This window comes from Bufo gargarizans, unplaced genomic scaffold (genome assembly GCF_014858855.1).
Source record: "Bufo gargarizans isolate SCDJY-AF-19 unplaced genomic scaffold, ASM1485885v1 fragScaff_scaffold_778_pilon, whole genome shotgun sequence".
Classification (NCBI taxonomy): domain Eukaryota; kingdom Metazoa; phylum Chordata; class Amphibia; order Anura; family Bufonidae; genus Bufo; species Bufo gargarizans.
The window spans coordinates 31,736-53,852 of NW_025334185.1; the positions used below are offsets into that span (position 1 = coordinate 31,736).

Genomic DNA, 22,117 nt, shown 5'->3' on the forward strand with positions numbered 1-22,117 from the left:
GTACAAGGGACCACCCACAATGCCATGCATGCAGCCAATCAGCAGCTAGCCAGCCCTGTGATGTCACAGCCCTATAAAAAGTCTCAGCCTGCTCGTTGTCTGCCATTTTCCAGTGAACTTAGTGCAGAGAGAGACATGACAGGCGCTAGGGACAGTGATCATGATAGACTTTATTCACACAAAAAAAATAATGAGCAGTTCATGGAAAGATCATTCATAGTGTAGGGAAAGGATAAGGAGTAGTGTTGAGCGAACCTGAACTGCAAAGTTTGGGTCCGTACCGAACTTTGTGAGCTCGAGTACCCGGACCCGAACCCGAACTTTGCTGCAAAAGTTCGGTTTCGGTGTTCGGGTAAGTAATAAAGCTTGTTGAAAGTCTGCAGGGCAGCCAATCAACAAGCTTTTAAGCTGTGGGCACTTAGAAGCCAAATGTCACGGCATGCGTGCACTCAGACTCACAGATAACTCTCCAACCAGGCTCTGGGCGAGAGACAGGGGAAGAGTCACCTCCTAGCTAATCCCTGATGTCTTTCCCTGCACTGCTAAGCCCACATGCAGACCTTTATGGTAGGTATGATGTGTCCCCGTGCCTGGGCTGAAAACACCCTAAATTCCATGAGATGGTGAAGAGGGGAAATAGGAGCAGCCTGCTCGCACAGAACCTGGATGGGAGAGATGACACAAAACAACCAAACTTGAAATCACACTTATCTTTCTGAGCTGGAACAGACAACCTTCCTTCCTAGCTTCCAAGACCACAATGATTCCTATAATCCGCTCAGAGCACTGGGATGGTGTGCTATTTAAACTAATGACCCCACCCAGTGCACCTGATGAGAGGAGGATTCAGCACGGCTCCAAAACAAACACTAAACTTGTGCTGCTATCCTGGCCGACCTCCGCACATTGTCAGAGTGGGGCATAACAGTACCCCCCCTTCTACGGGTGACCTCCGGACACCCCGGACCAACCCTATCCAGATGGGACCTATGAAAAGCCCTCACCAGTCGACTGGCATTGACATCCAACGCTGGAACCCACATCCTCTCCTCAGGGCCGTATCCCCTCCAGTGCACCAGGTATTGAAGGGAACCCCGAAGAACTCTAGAGTCGAGAATACTGGAGATCTCAAACTCCAAGTTTCCCTCGACTAGAACAGGAGGAGGAGGCAATGGCGATGGTTCCACTGGTCTCACGTATTTTTTTTTAGTAAAGACCTGTGGAACACATCATGGATCCTCCAAGTCTGCGGAAGATCCAACCGAAACGCTACAGGATTGATCACCGCAGACATTTTATACGGACCAATAAATCTTGGACCCAGTTTCCAAGATGGCACTCTCAATCTGATATTCTTAGTGGACAACCACACCAGATCACCCACACACAGGTCTGAACCAGTCACACGTCTCTTGTCAGCCACTCGTTTATACCTCTCACCCATCTTCTCCAAATTCCCTTGAATCCTCCGCCAGATGGAGGATAAGGCAGAAGAGAATCTCTCCTCATCTGGCATCCCAGAGGAACTAGTCCCAGAAAAGGTACCAAACTGAGGATGGAAACCGCCAAAAAATGGTGACTTACCCGTGGACTCCTGCCTACGATTATTCAACGCAAATTCTGCTAAGGACAAGAATGAGGACCAGTCCTCCTGATTCTCAGCCACAAAGCACCTCAAGTAGGTCTCCAGGTTTTGATTAGTACGCTCCGTCTGACCATACGACTGTGGATGAAAAGCCGAAGAGAATGAAAGTTGAATGCCAAACCGAGAGCAGAACGCTCTCCAAAACCTGGAGACAAACTGCGTGCCCATATCAGAGACCACATCTGAAGAAATACCATGCAATTTCACAATATTATCCACAAAAAACTGCGCAAGAGTCTTAGCGTTAGGCAAACTCGTTAGTGGTATAAAGTGAGCCATTTTACTGAAACGGTCAACTACCACCAAAATCACTGTTCTCCCGGAGGAACTCGGCAGGTCCGTAATAAAGTCCATAGGCAAATGCGTCCAAGGACGAGACGGAATAGACAATGGAAGAAGTGAACCAGCCGGTCGAGTATGAGCAACCTTTGACCGAGCGCAGGTTTCATAAGCTGTCACGCAATTCTCAATGCTCTTATGTAACCCTGGCCACCAGAATCTCCGGGATACTAGATCTCAGGTGGACTTACCCCCAGGATGTCCAGCGAGGACAGTATCGTGATGTTCTTTGAACACCTTGTATTGCAGGCCCTCAGGGTCTTCAGAGAACACTATACCGGGTATTGGGTTCCGGAGCACACAGACGGTCACTGCTCCTCTATGACCTTGTGTCGGCAGAAAAGTCTTTAAATTTTCCAGGCAGTATCTGGATTGGACTCCCCTGATTGGTAGAGGGTTGTCTTCTTTGCTGAGTCAGCAGCTGTAGGATGCACTCCAGTCAGTATGGCTTCAAAAACCTGTGACAACCGACCAGGACCTTATGGAGTCACTCCGGGCCCGTCTAGCTGCTGTCTGTGCTGTACACGGTGGTCACTGTGGATATTATCTTGTGGTAATGATAATGGGACTCGACTGTGTATAATCTACCTGTTTATAATATGCATGCCAAGTCCGTCTGCTGCCTGTCTGTATGTAGGGTAGACTGTAATGTGCCACGCACCACTCGTGCTCTGGGTGGGGGCTGAGGGGCCACTCCGCCTGAGGGGCCCACTAGGGGATACACCTGCTCCGCTGTGGCCCAGTCCAAGCCTGCCCTCATCATCACCACCATCATCCTTATCAGTCGATGTTATCAAAATGGTGGAGTAGTTGGGGGGCTGTCAAGAGGACTATAGAGCAGTCATGAAGAGTCAGAGGGTGTCAGGCGATCTATGGAGGAGTCATTGGGTGTCAGGAGGACTTTGGAGGGTTTAGTTCGTGTCAGGAAGACTCTAGAGAAGTAAGTCAGGTGTCATGTCAGACTCTGAAGGTATATAAAGTTGTCAGGAGGACTCTAGAGGAGTCAAAAGGATTCTGGAAATGTAAGAAGGTGTCAGGAGGAGTCTAGAGCAGTGTTTACCAACCAGTGTGCCTACAGCTGTTGCAAAACTACAACTCCCAGCATGCCCGAATGACCAAAGACTGTCCGGGCATGCTGGGAGTTGTAGTTTTGCAACAGCTGGAGGCACACTGGTTGGGAAACACTGGTCTAAAGGACAAGCCGGAAGGCTTTGGTCAGTATTTTTTGTTTCACACTAGTGTTCAGAGATCCGGTACCGCCTGCGGAGCTTGTGGACCCAGCATGGTCAGGCGCTGCCTGAATGTCTTAACCATAATGGGGAGCGGTGGAGATCCGGCCACAACCCGGCTAATATACCGATGATCGGCCGGACTAAAGCCGTCGTGCAAACACATGAACGTGTCCTCTGGAGGAGTCAGTGATCGGGGGGATCAGGAGACGCGCACAGAACTAGTGGAAAATACTGAATGAGAGGCCAAAGTGTCCCCCCCCCTCCGCCCCCCCTCCGGTCTCTGCAGGGCGGTCAGGACACGGGCGATGCTATAGATACATTGTTCTATTATTACTGTAACATTGTAACAAAATAGAAATCAAAGTAAACTTTATGTGACGATTTCCATGATACAGCGGACGGACATCATCCTGTGGCTGCGGACTGTACAGATCACGTGCCGACACCTCGTACATCAGCCCCCCGTCACTGTGTCGTCCTATTGTGTGAATACAGCCCAGTGGTCACTGGTGTCCAGTCAGACTTGTGCTACTACGGCAACTACAATAGGGTAACCACAACAAGCTGCGGCAAACTGACCTCTAATTACAGGTCTGGACACCGTATATAAGGAGCAGCTGAGACGTGTCTGCAGTTACCTGTAACCTCCGCCGCCTCACAGCCATGGCCGCCTACACAAGCCTCCTCCTGGTCGCTGCTCTCTGCACTGGTGCAGGTAAGTGGGAAATGCGGCAACTCCAGATGTTTGCTGAAGCGTCTTATTATTAGTGGTGTTTTTAATGCATTTTTTAGTCTATGTTTTAATGCAGCATCTTGAAGCGTTGGGTTAAAAAAGTCATATAAAACACAAAAAAAAAAAAACAATTTTTGTGTCATGGCAGCTTCTTTGGGGTATTTTAAGGGGTGCTTTTTGCAGTGATTTAGGCAAAAAAAGAAGTCACCTTTAGATGTCGGCTACTAATCTATGGGGAAGGCTAAATTCAACTCAAAAATGCATTTTTTTTTATTAAAAAAAATAAATATTTGCAACCACGACGTGCTCCAGGTCTGGTGTTTTTGTCTCCTTTTCTGGCGTCTCACAGATATTTTTATTTTATTTTTTGCTGTTTTTGACCTTGCTTGAAAACTTGCAAGTGTCCACAACAATAGCTTTTTATGTATTTTTTTTATATTGATCTAAAGAGGAAGTGACATCAGACAGAGTTACATCAAGCTGGGTGACGACCCCTGGCAGAGCTGGGTGACGACCCCTGGCAGAGCTGGGTGACGACCCCTGGCAGAGCTGGGTGACGACCCCTGGGGGAGCTGGGTGACGACCCCTGGCAGAGCTGGGTGACGACCACTGGAAGAGCTGGGTGACGACTCCTGGCCGAGCTGGGTGACGACCCCTGGGGGAGCTGGGTGACGACCCCTGGAAGAGCTGGGTGACGACTCCTGGCCGAGCTGGGTGACGACCCCTGGCTGAGCTGGGTGACGACCACTGGAAGAGCTGGGTGACGACTCCTGGCCGAGCTGGGTGACGACCCCTGGCTGAGCTGGGTGACGACCCCTGGCGGAGCTGGGTGACGACCCCTGGCAGAGCTGGGTGACGACCCCTGGCAGCGCTGGGTGACGACCCCTGGGGGAGCTGGGTGACGACCCCTGGCAGAGCTGGGTGACGACCCCTGGCAGAGTTGGGTGACGACCCCTGGCAGAGTTGGGTGAAAACCCCTGGGGGAGCTGGGTGACGACCCCTGGCAGAGCTGGGTGACGACCCCTGGGGGAGCTGGGTGACGACCCCTGGCAGCGCTGGGTGACGACCCCTGGGGGAGCTGGGTGACGACCCCTGGGGGAGCTGGGTGACGACCCCTGGCAGAGCTGGGTGACGACCCCTGGCAGAGCTGGGTGACGACCCCTGGCAGAGCTGGGTGACAACCACTGGCAGAGCTGGGTGACGACCTCTGGCAGAGCTGGGTGACGACCACTGGCAGAGCTGGGTGACGACCCCTGGCAGCGCTGGGTGACGACCCCTGGCAGAGCTGGGTGACGACCCCTGGAAGCGCGGGGTGACGACCCCTGGCAGAGCTGGGTGACGACCCCTGGCAGAGCGGGGTGACGACCCCTGGCAGAGCTGGGTGACGACCCCTGGCAGAGCTGGGTGACGAGCCCTGGCAGCGCGGGGTGACGAGCCCTGGCAGAGCTGGGTGACGAGCCCTGGCAGCGCGGGGTGACGACCCCTGGCAGAGCTGGGTGACGAGCCCTGGCAGAGCTGGGTGACGACCCCTGGCAGAGCTGGGTGACGAGCCCTGGCAGCGCGGGGTGACGACCCCTGGCGGAGCTGGGTGACGACCCCTGGCGGAGCTGGGTGACGACCACTGGCAGAGCTGGGTGACGACCCCTGGCAGAGCTGGGTGACGACCCCTGGCAGAGCTGGGTGACGACCCCTGGGGGAGCTGCCAGGGTCACCGACTGTCACCCAGCTTTCCCAGAAAGAGATATAACTATCATGTGACTTGTGAACGTGTCTCTATTCTTTTTATTGCAACCTTTTCATCCTGGCAGGGCCCCAAGGGCCACACCTGTTCCAGGATCTGCAAGGGTTGAGAGAGCATGCTGGGGGTTGTAGTTCCCAGCCTCCATGGATACTTTATGCCGTCCTGCTTGTCTCTTGCAGTTTACTCCTTGACCTGTTACACGTGCGCATCTGAGAGCAGCAACAGCAAATGCATGACGGCGACCAACTGCAGCGCCACGGACACCAGCTGCATGACCTCCGTGGTGTCCGGCGGAATCGGTGAGTGCCGCAATCTGGGGTCCACAGTATAGCATCCAGGGGGCTGCGACCAGGAAGAGTGCAGAGACAGAGGGAGAGACAGGGGCAGAGAGACAGAGAGAGGGGCAGAGACAGGGGCAGAGATAGAGGGAGAGACAGGGGCAGAGAGACAGAGACAGGGGCAGAGAGAGAGAGAGAGAGAGAGAGAGAGAGACAGGGGCAGAGATAGAGGGAGAGACAGGGGCAGAGAGAGAGAGAGAGAGGCAGAGACAGGGGCAGAGATAGAGGGAGAGACAGGGGCAGAGAGAGGAATAGAGAGAGAGGGAGAGAGAGGGAGAGAGAGGGGCAGAGAGAGGAATAGAGAGAGAGAGGGAGAGAGAGGGGCAGAGAGAGGAATAGAGAGAGAGAGAGAGGGAGAGAGAGGGATAGAGAGGGGCAGAGAGACAGAGAGAGACAAAGTGAGAGAGAGAGGGGCAGAGAGACAGAGACAGGGGCAGAGATAGAGACAGAATAGGGGGGCAGAGAGAGAGAGAGGGAGAGGGACAAAGCGAGGGACAGAAAGAGAGAGAGGGAGACAGAGAGAGGGCCAGAAAGAGAGAGGGAGAGAGGGATAGACAGAGGTAGAGAGAGGGACAGCGAGAGAGACAGAGAGTAACAGAGGGTGACAAAGAGAGAGAGAGAGAGGAAAAGGGAGAGGGAAAGAGAGCAAGAAAGGAGAATAGGAGAAAGAGAGAGATGGTAGAAGAGAGAGTTGGAGGCAAAGGGGGAGGGAAAAAGAAACAGAGAGACAGAGGGAGGGAAAAAGAGACATATATAGAGAGACAGACGGAGGCAAAGAGAGAGAGATAGAGGGAGGGATATAGAGAGAGAGGAAAAGAGAGAGAGGTATAGAGAGAGAGAGAAGGAAAAAGATAGGAAAAGGGAGAGGGACAGCGAGAGAGACAGAGGGAGAGAGAGAAAGAGATAAAGACAGAGAAATGGAAGAAGAGAAAGAGAGAAAAGAGGTGATGGGGAGAAAGAGAAAGCATAGCTAATAGAGGGTGAACAGGAAGAGATACAGAGAAAGAGGAAGAGACAGAGAGAGAAAGAGACAGACAGAGGAAGAGACAGGGAGAGGAAGAGACAGACAGAGGAAGAGACAGGGAGAGGAAGAGACAGGGAGAGGAAGAGACAGACAGAGTGCCATCAGATATCATTGATATTGCAGTTTTCTTGCAGTAACTTACAATTTTTACTAAATGTTCTGATCCAGATTTTTCTTTTTTACCAAATTCAATTAATTGTGACAGTCTGTATAGAAGAGACCTCCATAGTGTGACCGCTCTTACAGTAGAGACCTCCACAGTGTGACCGCTCTTACAGTAGAGACCTCCACAGTGTGACCGCTCTTACAGTAGAGACCTCCACAGTGTGACCGCTCTTACAGTACAGACCTCCACAGTGTGACCGCTCTTACAGTAGAGACCTCCATAGTGTGACCGCTCTTACAGTAGAGACCTCCACAGTGTGACCGCTCTTACAGTAGAGACCTCCACAGTGTGACCGCTCTTACAGTAGAGACCTCCATAGTGTGACCGCTCTTACAGTACAGACCTCCATAGTGTGACCTCTCTTACAGTACAGACCTCCACAGTGTGACCGCTCTTACAGTACAGACCTCCACAGTGTGACCGCTCTTACAGTAGAGACCTCCACAGTGTGACCGCTCTTACAGTACAGACCTCCATAGTGTGACCGCTCTTACAGTAGAGACCTCCATAGTGTGACTGCTCTTACAGTAGAGACCTCCATAGTGTGACCGCTCTTACAGTAGAGACCTCCACAGTGTGACTGCTCTTACAGTACAGACCTCCATAGTGTGACCGCTCTTACAGTACAGACCTCCACAGTGTGACCGCTCTTACAGTACAGACCTCCGTAGTGTGACCGCTCTTACAGTAGAGACCTCCAGAGTGTGACCGCTCTTACAGTACAGACCTCCGCAGTGTGACCTCTCTTACAGTAGAGACCTCCGCAGTGTGGCCTCTCTTACAGTACAGACCTCCGCAGTGTGACTGCTCTTACAGTAGAGACCTCCACAGTGTGACCGCTCTTACAGTAGAGACCTCCACAGTGTGACCGCTCTTACAGTAGAGACCTCCACAGTGTGACCTCTCTTACAGTAGAGACCTCCGCAGTGTGGCCTCTCTTACAGTACAGACCTCCACAGTGTGACCTCTCTTACAGTAGAGACCTCCACAGTGTGGCCTCTCTTACAGTACAGACCTCCACAGTGTGACCTCTCTTACAGTAGAGACCTCCATAGTGTGACCGCTCTTACAGTACAGACCTCCATAGTGTGACCGGTCTCACAGTAGAGAGCTCCACAGTGTGACCACTCTTACAGTAGAGACCTCCACAGTGTGACCTCTCTTACAGTAGAGACCTCCACAGTGTGACCGCTCTTACAGTACAGACCTCCACAGTGTGACCGCTCTTACAGTACAGACCTCCACAGTGTGACTGCTCTTACAGTACAGACCTCCACAGTGTGGCCTCTCTTACAGTAGAGACCTCCATAGTGTGACCGCTCTTACAGTACAGACCTCCAAAGTGTGACCGCTCTTACAGTACAGACCTCCGCAGTGTGACCTCTCTTACAGTAGAGACCTCCATAGTGTGACTGCTCTTACAGTACAGACCTCCGCAGTGTGACCTCTCTTACAGTAGAGACCTCCATAGTGTGACCGCTCTTACAGTACAGACCTCCACAGTGTGACTGCTCTTACAGTAGAGACCTCCACAGTGTGGCCGCTCTTACAGTAGAGACCTCCAAAGTGTGACCGCTCTTACAGTACAGACCTCCATAGTGTGACCGCTCTTACAGTACAGACCTCCATAGTGTGACCGCTCTTACAGTAGAGACCTCCATAGTGTGACCGCTCTTACAGTAGAGACCTTCACAGTGTGACCGCTCTTACAGTACAGACCTCCAGTTTGGCCTCTCTTACAGTACAGACCTCCATAGTGTGACCGCTCTTACAGTACAGACCTCCATAGTGTGACCGCTCTTACATTAGAGAACTCCACAGTGTGACCGCTCTTACAGTAGAGACCTCCACAGTGTGACCGCTCTTACAGTACAGACCTCCCTAGTGTGACCGCTCTTACAGTACAGACCTCCACAGTGTGACTGCTCTTACAGTACAGACCTCCATAGTGTGACTGCTCTTACATTAGAGACCTCCATAGTGTGACCGCTCTTACAGTACAGACCTCCATAGTGTGACCGCTCTTACAGTACAGACCTCCACAGTGTGACCGCTCTTACAGTACAGACCTCCACAGTGTGACCTCTCTTACAGTACAGACCTCCACAGTGTGACCGCTCTTACAGTAGAGACCTCCACAGTGTGACTGCTCTTACAGTAGAGACCTCCACAGTGTGACCGTTCTTACAGTAGAGACCTCCGCAGTGTGACCGCTCTTACAGTAGAGACCTCCACAGTGTGACCACTCTTACATTAGAGACCTCCGTTCTGTGGTCATCTCCTGATTGTCTTCTCTCCCCTCCTGTAGGGAGTCTCTCTGCCGCCACCATTACTAAGACTTGTACCGCAGTCTGTGCAGAAACCGGATTTAACGCTGTTGTGGTCTCAACAAAAGTGTCCTGCTGCAACACCGACCTGTGCAACACCAGCGGAACCAGCAGCATCAAGGCCACCTACACCGTCCTCGCCGCAGCCCTGGCCACCATCGGGGTTCTCCTCAGAAGCTCCTCCATGTGATTTTCAGATTTTATAAAAAACTCTAAAGTTTGTAATAAAAGGCTACAGAGATGTGGTGGTGTTGTGTCATCTCTGGGGGGGGGGGGGGGTGCAGGCGATCGGTAACAGACTCCTGGATTCTCTCTTGTGACTGTCAATCATTGAAAAATGCCATCATTGTCTCAGACAAGAATACCGCTTTAAGTTTTACCATGGTCATTGGGAGGGGTGCAGGTTGACAATGTGGCTTTCAGACCAGAAAAGGTTGTGCACCCCAATTACTTCAGTGTTGCTCCTTAGCCTTTACTTCAGGATTGCTCTTTAGTCTTTACTTCATGGTTGCTCCTCAGCTTTTCCTTCAGTGTTGCTCTTCAGTTTTTATCTCACAGTTGCTCTTAAGCCATTACTTTGGGGTTGCTCTTCAGCCATTACTTTGGGGTTGCTCTTCAGCCATTACTTTGGGGTTGCTCTTCGGCTATTACTTTGGGGTTGCTCTTCAGCCTCTACTTCAAGGTTGCAATTCAGCTATTACTTCGGGGTTGCTCTTCAGCTATTGCTTTGGGGTTGCTCTTCAGCTATTACTTTGGGGTTGCTCTTCAGCTTTTATCTTGCAGTTTCTCTTCAGCTTTTACTTTGGGGTTGCTCTTCAGCCTTTACTTTGGGGTTGCTCTTCAGCTTTTATCTTGCAGTTGCTCTTCAGCCTTTACTTCAGGGTTTGCTCTTCAGCCTTTAGTTCAGGGTTGCTCTTCAGCTTTTATCTTTCAGTTGCTCTTCAGCCTTTACTTTATGGTTGTTCTTTAACTCCTTAGGGTCCATTCAGACGTCCATATGTGTTTTGCGGATCCGCAAATCACAGACACCGGCAATGTGCGTTCCAAATTTTGCGGACCGCACATGCCTTTTCTTGTCCGAAATTGCGTACAAGAATAGGACATGTTCTATTTTTTTGCAGAACAGAAGTGCGGATCCGCAAATGCGGATGCGGGCAGCACATTCCGGCCCCATGGAAAACAAATGGGTCCGCACCTGTTCCGCAAAATTGCGTAACAGATGCGGACCCATTTTGCAGACGTGTGAATGGACCCTAAGTGACCACTAAAACACCTTTTTACTGACGTAAACAAAGGGGTGTAAGCTAGACAGCTGGCCTCAATCAATTGTTACATGTACCCAAAATGGTGCATTAAAAACTGTAACTTGTCCTGCAAAAAATAAGCCCTCATACAGGTACACTGATAAAAAAAACTAAAGTTATAGCTCTTGGAATGCGATTTTTCAGTTCTTACCTCAGGGTTGCTCCTTTACTTCAGCGTTGCTCCTCAGCGTTTGGGCTCATGCACATAGCCGTTGCCCAGCCGTGCCTGTATTGCGGCCCACAAACAGCGGGTCCACAATATGCGGGCACTGACCGTGTGCTCACCATATCACGGATGCAGACTCTTTCACTTGAGTTGGTCCGCAAGGAGTGGTTCGTAAAGGAGGCACGGAACATCACGGAAGCAGTGCTTCTGTGGGGTTTCTCTCCGTGCCTACGCACCACAAAAAAATAGAACATGTTCTATTTTTGTAAGTGAGGAAAGATCACGGACCCATTCAAGTTGATCCGTCTTCAGAATCCGTACGGATGTTGCCCATGCATTCTGGACCACAAATTGTGCATGAGCCCTTTACCTCAGGGTTGCTCTTAAGACTTTCCTTCAGGGTTGCTCTTCGGCTTTGACCTCAATGTTGCTCCAAAGGGGTTTTCCTCAGGATTGGTCATCAATAGAGATGAGCGAATCGAAGTTGACAAAGTGGAATTCGATCCGAATTTCAGGAAAAATTTGATTTGTCCCGAAGTACAAATTTCCTCACGCTTCGTGGTAATGAATCACATTTTTTCTAAAATGGCTGCTGCACATGTTAGAACGAGGAAGTAAGAACTCTGGGAACAAGGGACCACCCACAATGCCATGCATGCAGCCAATCAGCAGCCAGCCAGCCCTGTGATGTCACAGCCCTATAAAAAGTCTCAGCCTGCTCGGTGTCTGCCATTTTCCAGTGAACTTAGTGCAGAGAGAGACATGACAGGCGCTAGGGACAGTGATCATGATAGACTTTATTCACACAAAAAAATTATTGAGCAGTTCATGGAAAGATCATTCATAGTGTAGGGAAAGGATAAGGAGTAGTGTTGAGCGAACCTGAACTGCAAAGTTTGGGTCCGTATCGAACTTTGTGAGCTTGAGTACCCGGACCCGAACCCAAACTTTGCTGCAAAAGTTCGGGTTCGGTGTTCGGGTCTGTAATAAAGCTTGTTAAAAGTCTGCAGGGCAGCCAATCAACAAGCTTTTAAGCTGTGGGCACTTAGAAGCCAAATGTCACAGCGGGCGTGCACTCAGACTCACAGATAACCCTCCAACTAGGCTCTGGGTGAGAGACAGGGGTAGGGTCACCTCCTAGCTAATCCCTGACGTCTTTCCCTGCACTGCTCAGCCCACATGCAGACCTTTATTGTATTGTATGATGTGTCCCCGTGCCTGGGCTAAAAACACCCTAAATTCCCTGAGATGGTGAAGAGGGGAAATAGGAGCAGCCTGCTCGCACAGAACCTGAATGGGGGAGATGACACAAAACAACCAAACTTGAAATCACACTTATCTTTCTGAGCTGGAACAGACAACCTTCCTTCCTAGCTTCCAAGACCACAATGATTCCTATAATCCGCTCAGAGCACTGGGATGGTGTGCTATTTAAATTAATGACCCCACCCAGTGCACCTGATGAGAGGCGGATCCAGCACGGCTCCAAAACAAACACTAAACTCGTGCTGCTATCCTGGCTGACCTCCGCACATTGTCAGAGTGGGGCATGACAGTAACCCCCCCTTCTACGGGTGACCTCCGGACACCCCAGACCAACCCTATCCGGATGGGACCTATGAAAAGCCCTCACCAGTCGGCTGGCGTTGACATCCAACACCGGAACCCACATCCTCTCCTCAGGGACGTATCCCCTCCAGTGCACCAGGTATTGAAGGGAACCCCGAAGAACTCTAGAGTCGAGAATCCTGGAGATCTCAAACTCCATGTTTCCCTCGACTCACGCACTTTTTTTAGTAAAGACCTGTGGAACACATCATGGATCCTCCAAGTCTGTGGAAGATCCAACCGAAACGCTACAGGATTGATCACCGCAGACATTTTATACGGACCAATAAATCTTGGACCCAGTTTCCAAGATGGCACTCTCAATCTGATATTCTTAGTGGACAACCACACCAGATCACCCACACACAGGTCTGGACCAGTCACACGTCTCTTGTCAGCCATTCGTTTATACCTCTCACCCATCTTCTCCAAATTCCCTTGAATCCTCCGCCAGATGGAGGATAAGGCAGAGGAGAATCTCTCCTCATCTGGCATCCCAGAGGAACTCTAGTCCCAGAAAAGGTACCAAACTGAGGATGGAAACCGTATGCGCCAAAAAATGGTGACTTACCCGTGGACTCCTGCCTACGGTTATACAACGCAAACTCTGCTAAGGACAAGAATGAGGACCAGTCCTCCTGATTCTCAGCCACAAAGCACCTCAAGTAGGTCTCCAGGTTTTGATTGGTACGCTCCGTCTGACCTTACGACTGCGGATGAAAAGCCGAAGAGAATGAAAGTTGAATGCCAAGCTGAGAGCAGAACGCCCTCCAAAACCTGGAGACAAACTGTGTGCCCCTATCAGAGACCACATCCGAAGGAACACCATGCAATTTCACAATATTATCCACAAAAATCAGTGTTAGGCAGACTAGTTAGTGGTATAAAGTGAGCCATTTTACTGAAACGGTCAACTACCACCAAAATCACTGTTCTCCCGGAGGAACTCGGCAGATCCGTAATAAAGTCCATAGACAAATGCGTCCAAGGACGACACGGAATAGACAATAGAAGAAGTGAACCAGCCGGTCAAGTATGAGCAACCTTTGACCGAGAGCAGGTTTCACAAGCTGTCACGTAATTCTCAATACTCTTACGTAACCCTGGCCACCAGAACCTCCGGGATACTAGATCACAGGTGGACTTACCACCAGGATGTCCAGAGAGGACAGTATCTTGATGTTCCTTGAACACCTTGTATCGTAGGCCCTCAGGAACAAACAACCTCCCTGGGGGACAAGAACCAGGAGCCCCCTCCTGGGCTTCCAACACCTCCATCTCCAATTCAGGGTACAGAGCGGAGACCACCACCCCATCCGCTAAAATCGGCGCAGGATCCTCTAAATCACCTCCCCCAGGAAAGCTGCGAGACAAGGCATCTGCCTTGACGTTCTTGACCCCTGGGCGAAAGGTAACCACAAAATTAAACCTGGTAAAAAACTGTGACCATCTGGCCTGCCTAGGGTTCAGACGCTTGGCAGATTGCAGGTAAGCCAAATTCTTATGGTCTGTATATATCGTAACGGGGTGAGACGCCCCCTCTAACCAGTGACGCCATTCCTCAAAGGCCAACTTGATAGCCAACAACTCTCTATCTCCAACATCATAATTCCTCTCGGCGACCGAGAGCTTCTTGGAGAAAAAGGCACACGGGACCCACTTGCCAGGAGATGAAACCTGTGACAGCACCCCTCCAAACCCCACCTCTGATGCATCAACCTCCACTACGAATGGCTGAGACACATCCGGCTGCACCAGAATGGGAGCAGACGCAAAACGCTCCTTAATAGCCGAAAAGGCCTGCAATGCCTCATCCGACCAGACAGAGACATCGGCGCCCTTCTTGGTCATATCAGTGAGAGGTTTTACTATGGTAGAATAATTCGAAATACATTTTCTATAATAATTTGTAAACACCAAGAACCACATCAAAGCTTTCTGATTCTCTGGTCGGTCCCACTCCAGAACCGCCCGGACCTTTTCGGGGTCCATACGAAAACCGGAATCAGAAAGCATGTATCCCAAGAACGGAAGCTCTTGCACCGCAAACAAACATTTCTCCAATTTGGTATATAATTTATTCTCCCGAAGGATCGTCAAAACCTGTCTCACATGATCCTGATGGGTCTTCAGATCAGGAGAATAAATTAAAATGTCATCCAGGTAAACTACTATGAACCTCCCCACCAAATGATGAAAAATGTCATTGATGAATCGCTGAAATACTGCTGGCGCGTTCGTCAATCCAAAAAGCATAACCAGGTTCTCAAAATGACCCTCGTGCGTATTGAAAGCCGTTTTCCACTCATCCCCCTCCTTGATTCTGATCAGATTGTAGGCCCCTCTCAAATCCAACTTGGAGAACACCTTGGCTCCAACAATCTGATCAAAAAGATCAAAGATCAAAGACAGGGGATATGGATCCCGGACTGTAATACGGTTCAATTCCCGGAAATCCAAACACGGTCTCAGTGATCCATCCTTTTTCTTCACAAAGAACAAACCTACTGCCACTGGAGACTTAGATGGTCTAATATGACCCTTTGCCAACCTCTCAGCGACATACTTTCGCATGACCTCTCTTTCGGGTTGAGAGAGGTTGTAAAGCCGAGACTTTGGCAACTTAGCCCCCGGAATGAGATTAACTGGACAATCATAGTCTCGATGAGGGGGCAATTCCTGAGCCCCACCCTCCGAAAAGACATCTGCAAAATCTGAGAGATACTGAGGTAAAGCCGTAATGGACACACCAGAGATAGTTGTGCCAAGACAATTATCCGAACAAAACTCACTCCAACCAATAATTTGTCTCGCTTTCCAGTCTATAATTGGGTTATGTCTAGTCAACCATGGCAACCCCAAAACTATAGGAGCTGGCAAATCCTTCATGACAAAACAAGAAATAATTTCAACATGTGAATCACCCACCCTTAAATGAATCCCATGAACAATGTGAGCAAGGCTCCTTTAGAAAGAGGGGAAGAATTAATTGCAAAAACACAAATCTCGTTCTCTAAAGTGCAAGTACTTAGTCCTAGATTTTGAAGGAAAAGAAAGTCAATTAGGTTTACCCCAGCACCACAATCAAGGAATACTTTCAACAAAATTTCTTTTTGACTCTAGCGCTACCATAGTATCACGATCGGCGTGACTATCACATACGTGACACAGAGGGAGGGAAAGAGGAGGGCCCTGCCCAAGTGAGAGGGAAGGTGGTGACCCCTGACTCACCTTGCGGCTGGCATCTGGCTGCCCTGACGTCCCTAGACGGGTTCCTCACCCGTACGCCGATCACGTGCCTAAAACCCTGGCTTTCCCTAAGATGAGCCCTAGATAGTGAACAGGGCGGTGGGAACACTAGTCCGCACCACTAGCTCTAAAGGAAAACACCAAGGGGAGGACAGACAATACAGACTAAACATATAATCCCAGGTGGGCGACAACAGGAGACAACAAAAAGCCCAACAGGGATCCGGAGGGTAGCACTCTGGAACAACAACCAGGATTCACAGCTCCAGTGGGTCAGTATAGAAGTCCAGGCAAGGAGGTTGGGAGTGGCAGACAAGAAACAGCTGAGGAGGAGAAGCTACGGATCCCTGAGTGAGACAAAAAGGATTGCAAGGCAAACACAGAAAACAATCACTAAGAAACAACGTGATCTTTAGACATAGAGCGCGCAGCCACCCGCTGCGACTTCCTGACCCCGGGTATAACGGAGTCAGACGTGGCTCTTGACACCCTCGTGACACATAGCTGGAAGGAGAAAACGGGAACTGCAGGGAGCTTGCATACCTGCCTGCTCCACCACACCATTCATACTACCAAGTGTCAGGGCAGGTTTTTTTTTCTTTTTTCTTTTTCTCTTCCACCTGTGGTTTAACATAAGGACAAGAAAAAATAAAATGACCCCTCTTTCCACAATAGTAACATAGTTTGTGCACTTTCCTAAAGTCTCTACTATCAGAATGGCAAGAAACCTGGCCCAACTGCATGGGATCCTCCGCTACCCCAGAGTTACTTGTAGCATCACCCGGGGAGGCAGTAGAGACGAAACCACTCACAGAAGGGATACCTTGCGCGGAGGGAGCCCTATACCTCTCTCTGATACGTCTATCTAGCCGTACTGCTAAAGACATGGCATTCTCCAAAGAGTCTGGGTATTCATGAAAAGCAAGGGCATCCTTCAATCTTTCAGATAACCCCTGACAAAACTGACTATGTAACGCGGGATCATTCCACTCTGATTCAGTAGCCCACCTCCTAAACTCAACACAGTAAGCCTCTGCAGTATGATCCCCCTGAAACAAATTACGTAACCTCGACTCTGCCATCGAGACCCGATCTGGGTCATTGTAGATTAATTCCAGAGCCTTATAAAATTCCACCACCGACCGGAGGGCCCGAGAACCAGGTGGCAGAGAAACGGCCCAGGATTGCGCGTCCCCTTTAAGCAGAGAAATAATTATACCTATCCTCTGACTCTCATCACCTGACGACGATGGACGCAGCCGAAAGTACAATTTGCAGGATTATCTAAAACTGATAAAGTCATCCGTACCTCCTGAAAATCGATCAGGAAGAGCCACTTTAGGCTCCACACAAATTTGACCTGCACCAGCTGCCAGGGCATTCTGACACCGTGTGACCGAACCACGTAGCTCCACAACCTCTAGGGATAGCCCCTGCAAGCGGTCAACCAGTGCTTTAATTGACGCCATCAAAAAACCGCAGAGCAATGGCAGTCACAGTATGGCGGATTATAATGTCACGGCGGGCGTGCACTCAGACTCACAGATAACCCTCCAACCAGGCTCTGGGCGAGAGACAGGAGAAGGGTCACCTCCTAGCTAATCCCTGACGTCTTTCCCTGCACTGCTCAGCCCACATACAGACCTTTATGGTAGGTATGATGTGTCCCCGTGCCTGGGCTAAAAACACCCTAAATTCCCTGAGATGGTGAAGAGGGGAAATAGGAGCAGCCTGCTCGCACAGAACCTGGATGGGAGAGATGACACAAAACAACCAAACTTGAAATCACACTTATCTTTCTGAGCTCGAACAGACAGACAACCTTCCTTCCTAGCTTCCAAGACCACAATGATTCCTATAATCCGCTCAGAGCACTGGGATGGTGTGCTATTTAAACTAATGACCCCACCCAGTGCACCTGATGAGAGGCGGATCCAGCACGGCTCCAAAACAAACACTAAACTCGTGCTGCTATCCTGGCCGACCTCCGCACATCATCAGAGTGGGGCATGACACCATCACAGCCATGCCTAGTAATGGCATGGCTGTAATTGGCTGGTCCATCATGTGACCCAGCCTCTATACAAGCTGGATCACATGTAGCACCGCCCATCAGCTCTGAGTAGTGCAGGGACAGGAAGCAGGCAGCTGAAGTGAGGGAGAGTGTTAGGAATCTCATCTGGCGATTTATTCTGTGGGTGACCTATAGCGATCTTTTTGTGGGTGCAATGCACTATCTTTATACCCCTGACACAAAAATATAATAGTTAATCTCTCTGTTAGATCGGTGGGTGACATATACCCATTTTTGGTGTGAGGTACACCTGCACTGCATCCGTGATAGGGAAATTAATATAGTTAACCCCTTCAGGACCCGGCCATCTTTCACCTTAAGGACCCGGCCATTTTTCACCTTAAGGACCCGGCCATTTTTTACAAATCTGACACGTGTCACCTTATGTGGTGATAACTTAAAAACGCTTTTACTTATCCAAGCCATTCTGAGATTGTTTTCTTGTCACATATTGTACTTCATGACAGTGTAATTTTGAGTCAAACTGTTTTATTTTTTAAAAAAATACCAAATTTACTAAAAAATTTAAAAAATTCTCAATTTTCAAAAATTATATTTCTCTGCTTTTAAAACAGATAGTGATACCTCCTAAAATTGTTATTACTTTATATTTCCCATATGTCTACTACATGTTTGGATCATTTTGTAAATGACATTTTCTCTTTTTTGAGACGTTAGAAGTTTAGAAGCAAATCTTGAAATTTTTCATAACATTTCCAAAACCCTCTTTTTAAGGACTAGTTCATGTCTGAAGTCACTTTGTGAGGCTTACATAATAGAAACCACACATAAATGGCCCCATTTTAGAAACTACACCCCTTAAGGTATTCAAAACAGATTTTACAAACTTTGGTAACCTTTTAGGTGTTCCACAACAATTAAAGGAAAATGTAGATGAAATTTCAGAATTTCACTTTTTGGGCAGATTTTCCATTTTAATAAATTTTTCCATTAGCAAAGCAAGGGTTAACAGCCAAACAAAACTCAATATTTATTACCCTGATTCTGTAGTTTACAGAAACACCCCCTATGTGGTCGTAAACTGCTGTACGGGCACACGGCAGGGTGCAGAAGAAAAGGAACACCATATGGCTTTTGGAGGGCAGATTTCACTGGGATAATTTTAAGTTGCCATATCACATTTGAAGCCCCCCTGATGCACCCCTAGAGTAGAAACTCCACAAAAGTGACCCTATTTTGGAAAACACACCCCTCAAGGTATTCAAAACTTATTTTACAAACTTTGGTAACCCTTTAGGTGTTCCACAAGAATTAAAGGAAAATGTAGATGAAATTTCAGAATTTCACTATTTTTGGCAGATTTTCCATTTTAATCCATTTTTTCCAGTAACAAAGCAAGGGTTAACAGCCAAACAAAACTCAATATTCATTACCCTGATTCTGTAGTTTACAGAAATACCCCATATGTGGTCGTAAACTGCTGTACGGGCACACGGCAGGGTGCAGAAGAAAAGGAACACCATATGGTTTTTGGAAGGCAGATTTGACTGAGATAATTTTAAGTTGCCATGTCACATTTGAAGAACCCCTTATGCACCCCTAGAGTAGAAACTCCAAAAAAAGACCACATTTTGGAAACTACGGGATAAGTTTGCAGTTTGTTGGTATTATTTTAGGGTACATATGATTTTTGGTTGCTCTATATTACACTTTTTGTGAGGCAAGGTAACAAAAAATAGCTGTTTTGGCACCAAACATCCACGGGTCCGCTCATCCCTAATAGGAAGGCATTATACACTCTATAGGCCGTCTTTAACAAGGGGCAAAAAGGGGAGCTGCCCCTTGCCCAGTTGCTAGTGGGGGGCCCAAGGCAGCTGCCTCTTGAGCCCTGCTGGCCACTGCCCCGGGTGTCAGGCTGTCAGCTACACAGGTGGGGGGCTGCCATGCCTGCCTGCTGACACTCCAGGCAGCGAACTGTGAGAGCTGTGATTTCTCTTAGGAGAAAGGACCTTAGATTACATCATCTCAATGTGACCAGTAACCTAGCAATCTTACTGGTCACATGTCTATGAGGTCATCAAAGGTGCTTTTGACCTCAATGTTGCTCCAAAGAGGTTTTCCTCAGGATTTGTCATCAATAGAGATGAGCGAATCGAAGTTGACAAAGTGGAATTCGATCCGAATTTCAGGAAAAATGTGATTTTGTTCCGAAGTCAAATTTCCTCACGCTTCGTGGTAATGAATCACATTTTTTATAAAATGGCTGCTGCACATGTTAGAACGAGGAAGTAAGAACTCAGGGTACAAGGGACCACCCACAATGCCATGCATGCAGCCAATCAGCAGCTAGCCAGCCCTGTGATGTCACAGCCCTATAAAAAGTCTCAGCCTGCTCGTTGTCTGCCATTTTCCAGTGAACTTAGTGCAGAGAGAGACATGACAGGCGCTAGGGACAGTGATCATGATAGACTTTATTCACACAAAAAAAATAATGAGCAGTTCATGGAAAGATCATTCATAGTGTAGGGAAAGGATAAGGAGTAGTGTTGAGCGAACCTGAACTGCAAAGTTTGGGTCCGTACCGAACTTTGTGAGCTCGAGTACCCGGACCTGAATCCGAACTTTGCTGCAAAAGTTCGGTTTCGGTGTTCGGGTAAGTAATAAAGCTTGTTGAAAGTCTGCAGGGCAGCCAATCAACAAGCTTTTAAGCTGTGGGCACTTAGAAGCCAAATGTCACGGCATGCGTGCACTCAGACTCACAGATAACTCTCCAACCAGGCTCTGGGCGAGAGACAGGGGAAGAGTCACCTCCTAGCTAATCCCTGATGTCTTTCCCTGCACTGCTAAGCCCACATGCAGACCTTTATGGTAGGTATGATGTGTCCCCGTGCCTGGGCTGAAAACACCCTAAATTCCATGAGATGGTGAAGAGGGGAAATAGGAGCAGCCTGCTCGCACAGAACCTGGATGGGAGAGATGACACAAAACAACCAAACTTGAAATCACACTTATCTTTCTGAGCTGGAACAGACAACCTTCCTTCCTAGCTTCCAAGACCACAATGATTCCTATAATCCGCTCAGAGCACTGGGATGGTGTGCTATTTAAACTAATGACCCCACCCAGTGCACCTGATGAGAGGAGGATCCAGCACGGCTCCAAAACAAACACTAAACTTGTGCTGCTATCCTGGCCGACCTCCGCACATTGTCAGAGTGGGGCATAACAGTACCCCCCCTTCTACGGGTGACCTCCGGACACCCCGGACCAACCCTATCCAGATGGGACCTATGAAAAGCCCTCACCAGTCGACTGGCATTGACATCCAACGCTGGAACCCACATCCTCTCCTCAGGGCCGTATCCCCTCCAGTGCACCAGGTATTGAAGGGAACCCCGAAGAACTCTAGAGTCGAGAATACTGGAGATCTCAAACTCCAAGTTTCCCTCGACTAGAACAGGAGGAGGAGGCAATGGCGATGGTTCCACTGGTCTCACGTATTTTTTTTTAGTAAAGACCTGTGGAACACATCATGGATCCTCCAAGTCTGCGGAAGATCCAACCGAAACGCTACAGGATTGATCACCGCAGACATTTTATACGGACCAATAAATCTTGGACCCAGTTTCCAAGATGGCACTCTCAATCTGATATTCTTAGTGGACAACCACACCAGATCACCCACACACAGGTCTGAACCAGTCACACGTCTCTTGTCAGCCACTCGTTTATACCTCTCACCCATCTTCTCCAAATTCCCTTGAATCCTCCGCCAGATGGAGGATAAGGCAGAAGAGAATCTCTCCTCATCTGGCATCCCAGAGGAACTAGTCCCAGAAAAGGTACCAAACTGAGGATGGAAACCGCCAAAAAATGGTGACTTACCCGTGGACTCCTGCCTACGATTATTCAACGCAAATTCTGCTAAGGACAAGAATGAGGACCAGTCCTCCTGATTCTCAGCCACAAAGCACCTCAAGTAGGTCTCCAGGTTTTGATTAGTACGCTCCGTCTGACCATACGACTGTGGATGAAAAGCCGAAGAGAATGAAAGTTGAATGCCAAACCGAGAGCAGAACGCTCTCCAAAACCTGGAGACAAACTGCGTGCCCATATCAGAGACCACATCTGAAGAAATACCATGCAATTTCACAATATTATCCACAAAAAACTGCGCAAGAGTCTTAGCGTTAGGCAAACTCGTTAGTGG

The 22,117-nt window shown here is 49.1% G+C and overlaps 1 protein-coding gene across 1 annotated transcript; it reads left to right on the plus strand.

Moving 5' to 3' along the window:
- The first annotated feature begins 3,851 nt into the window (after positions 1-3,851).
- Positions 3,852-9,735, plus strand: LOC122922843 (lymphocyte antigen 6E-like). Its single transcript, XM_044273594.1, has 3 exons — positions 3,852-3,931; positions 5,870-5,989; positions 9,527-9,735. Exons 1-3 carry the CDS (start codon positions 3,880-3,882, stop codon positions 9,733-9,735), a joined length of 381 nt encoding a protein of 126 aa, XP_044129529.1. The 5' UTR covers positions 3,852-3,879.
- Positions 9,736-22,117: the final 12,382 nt, after the last annotated feature.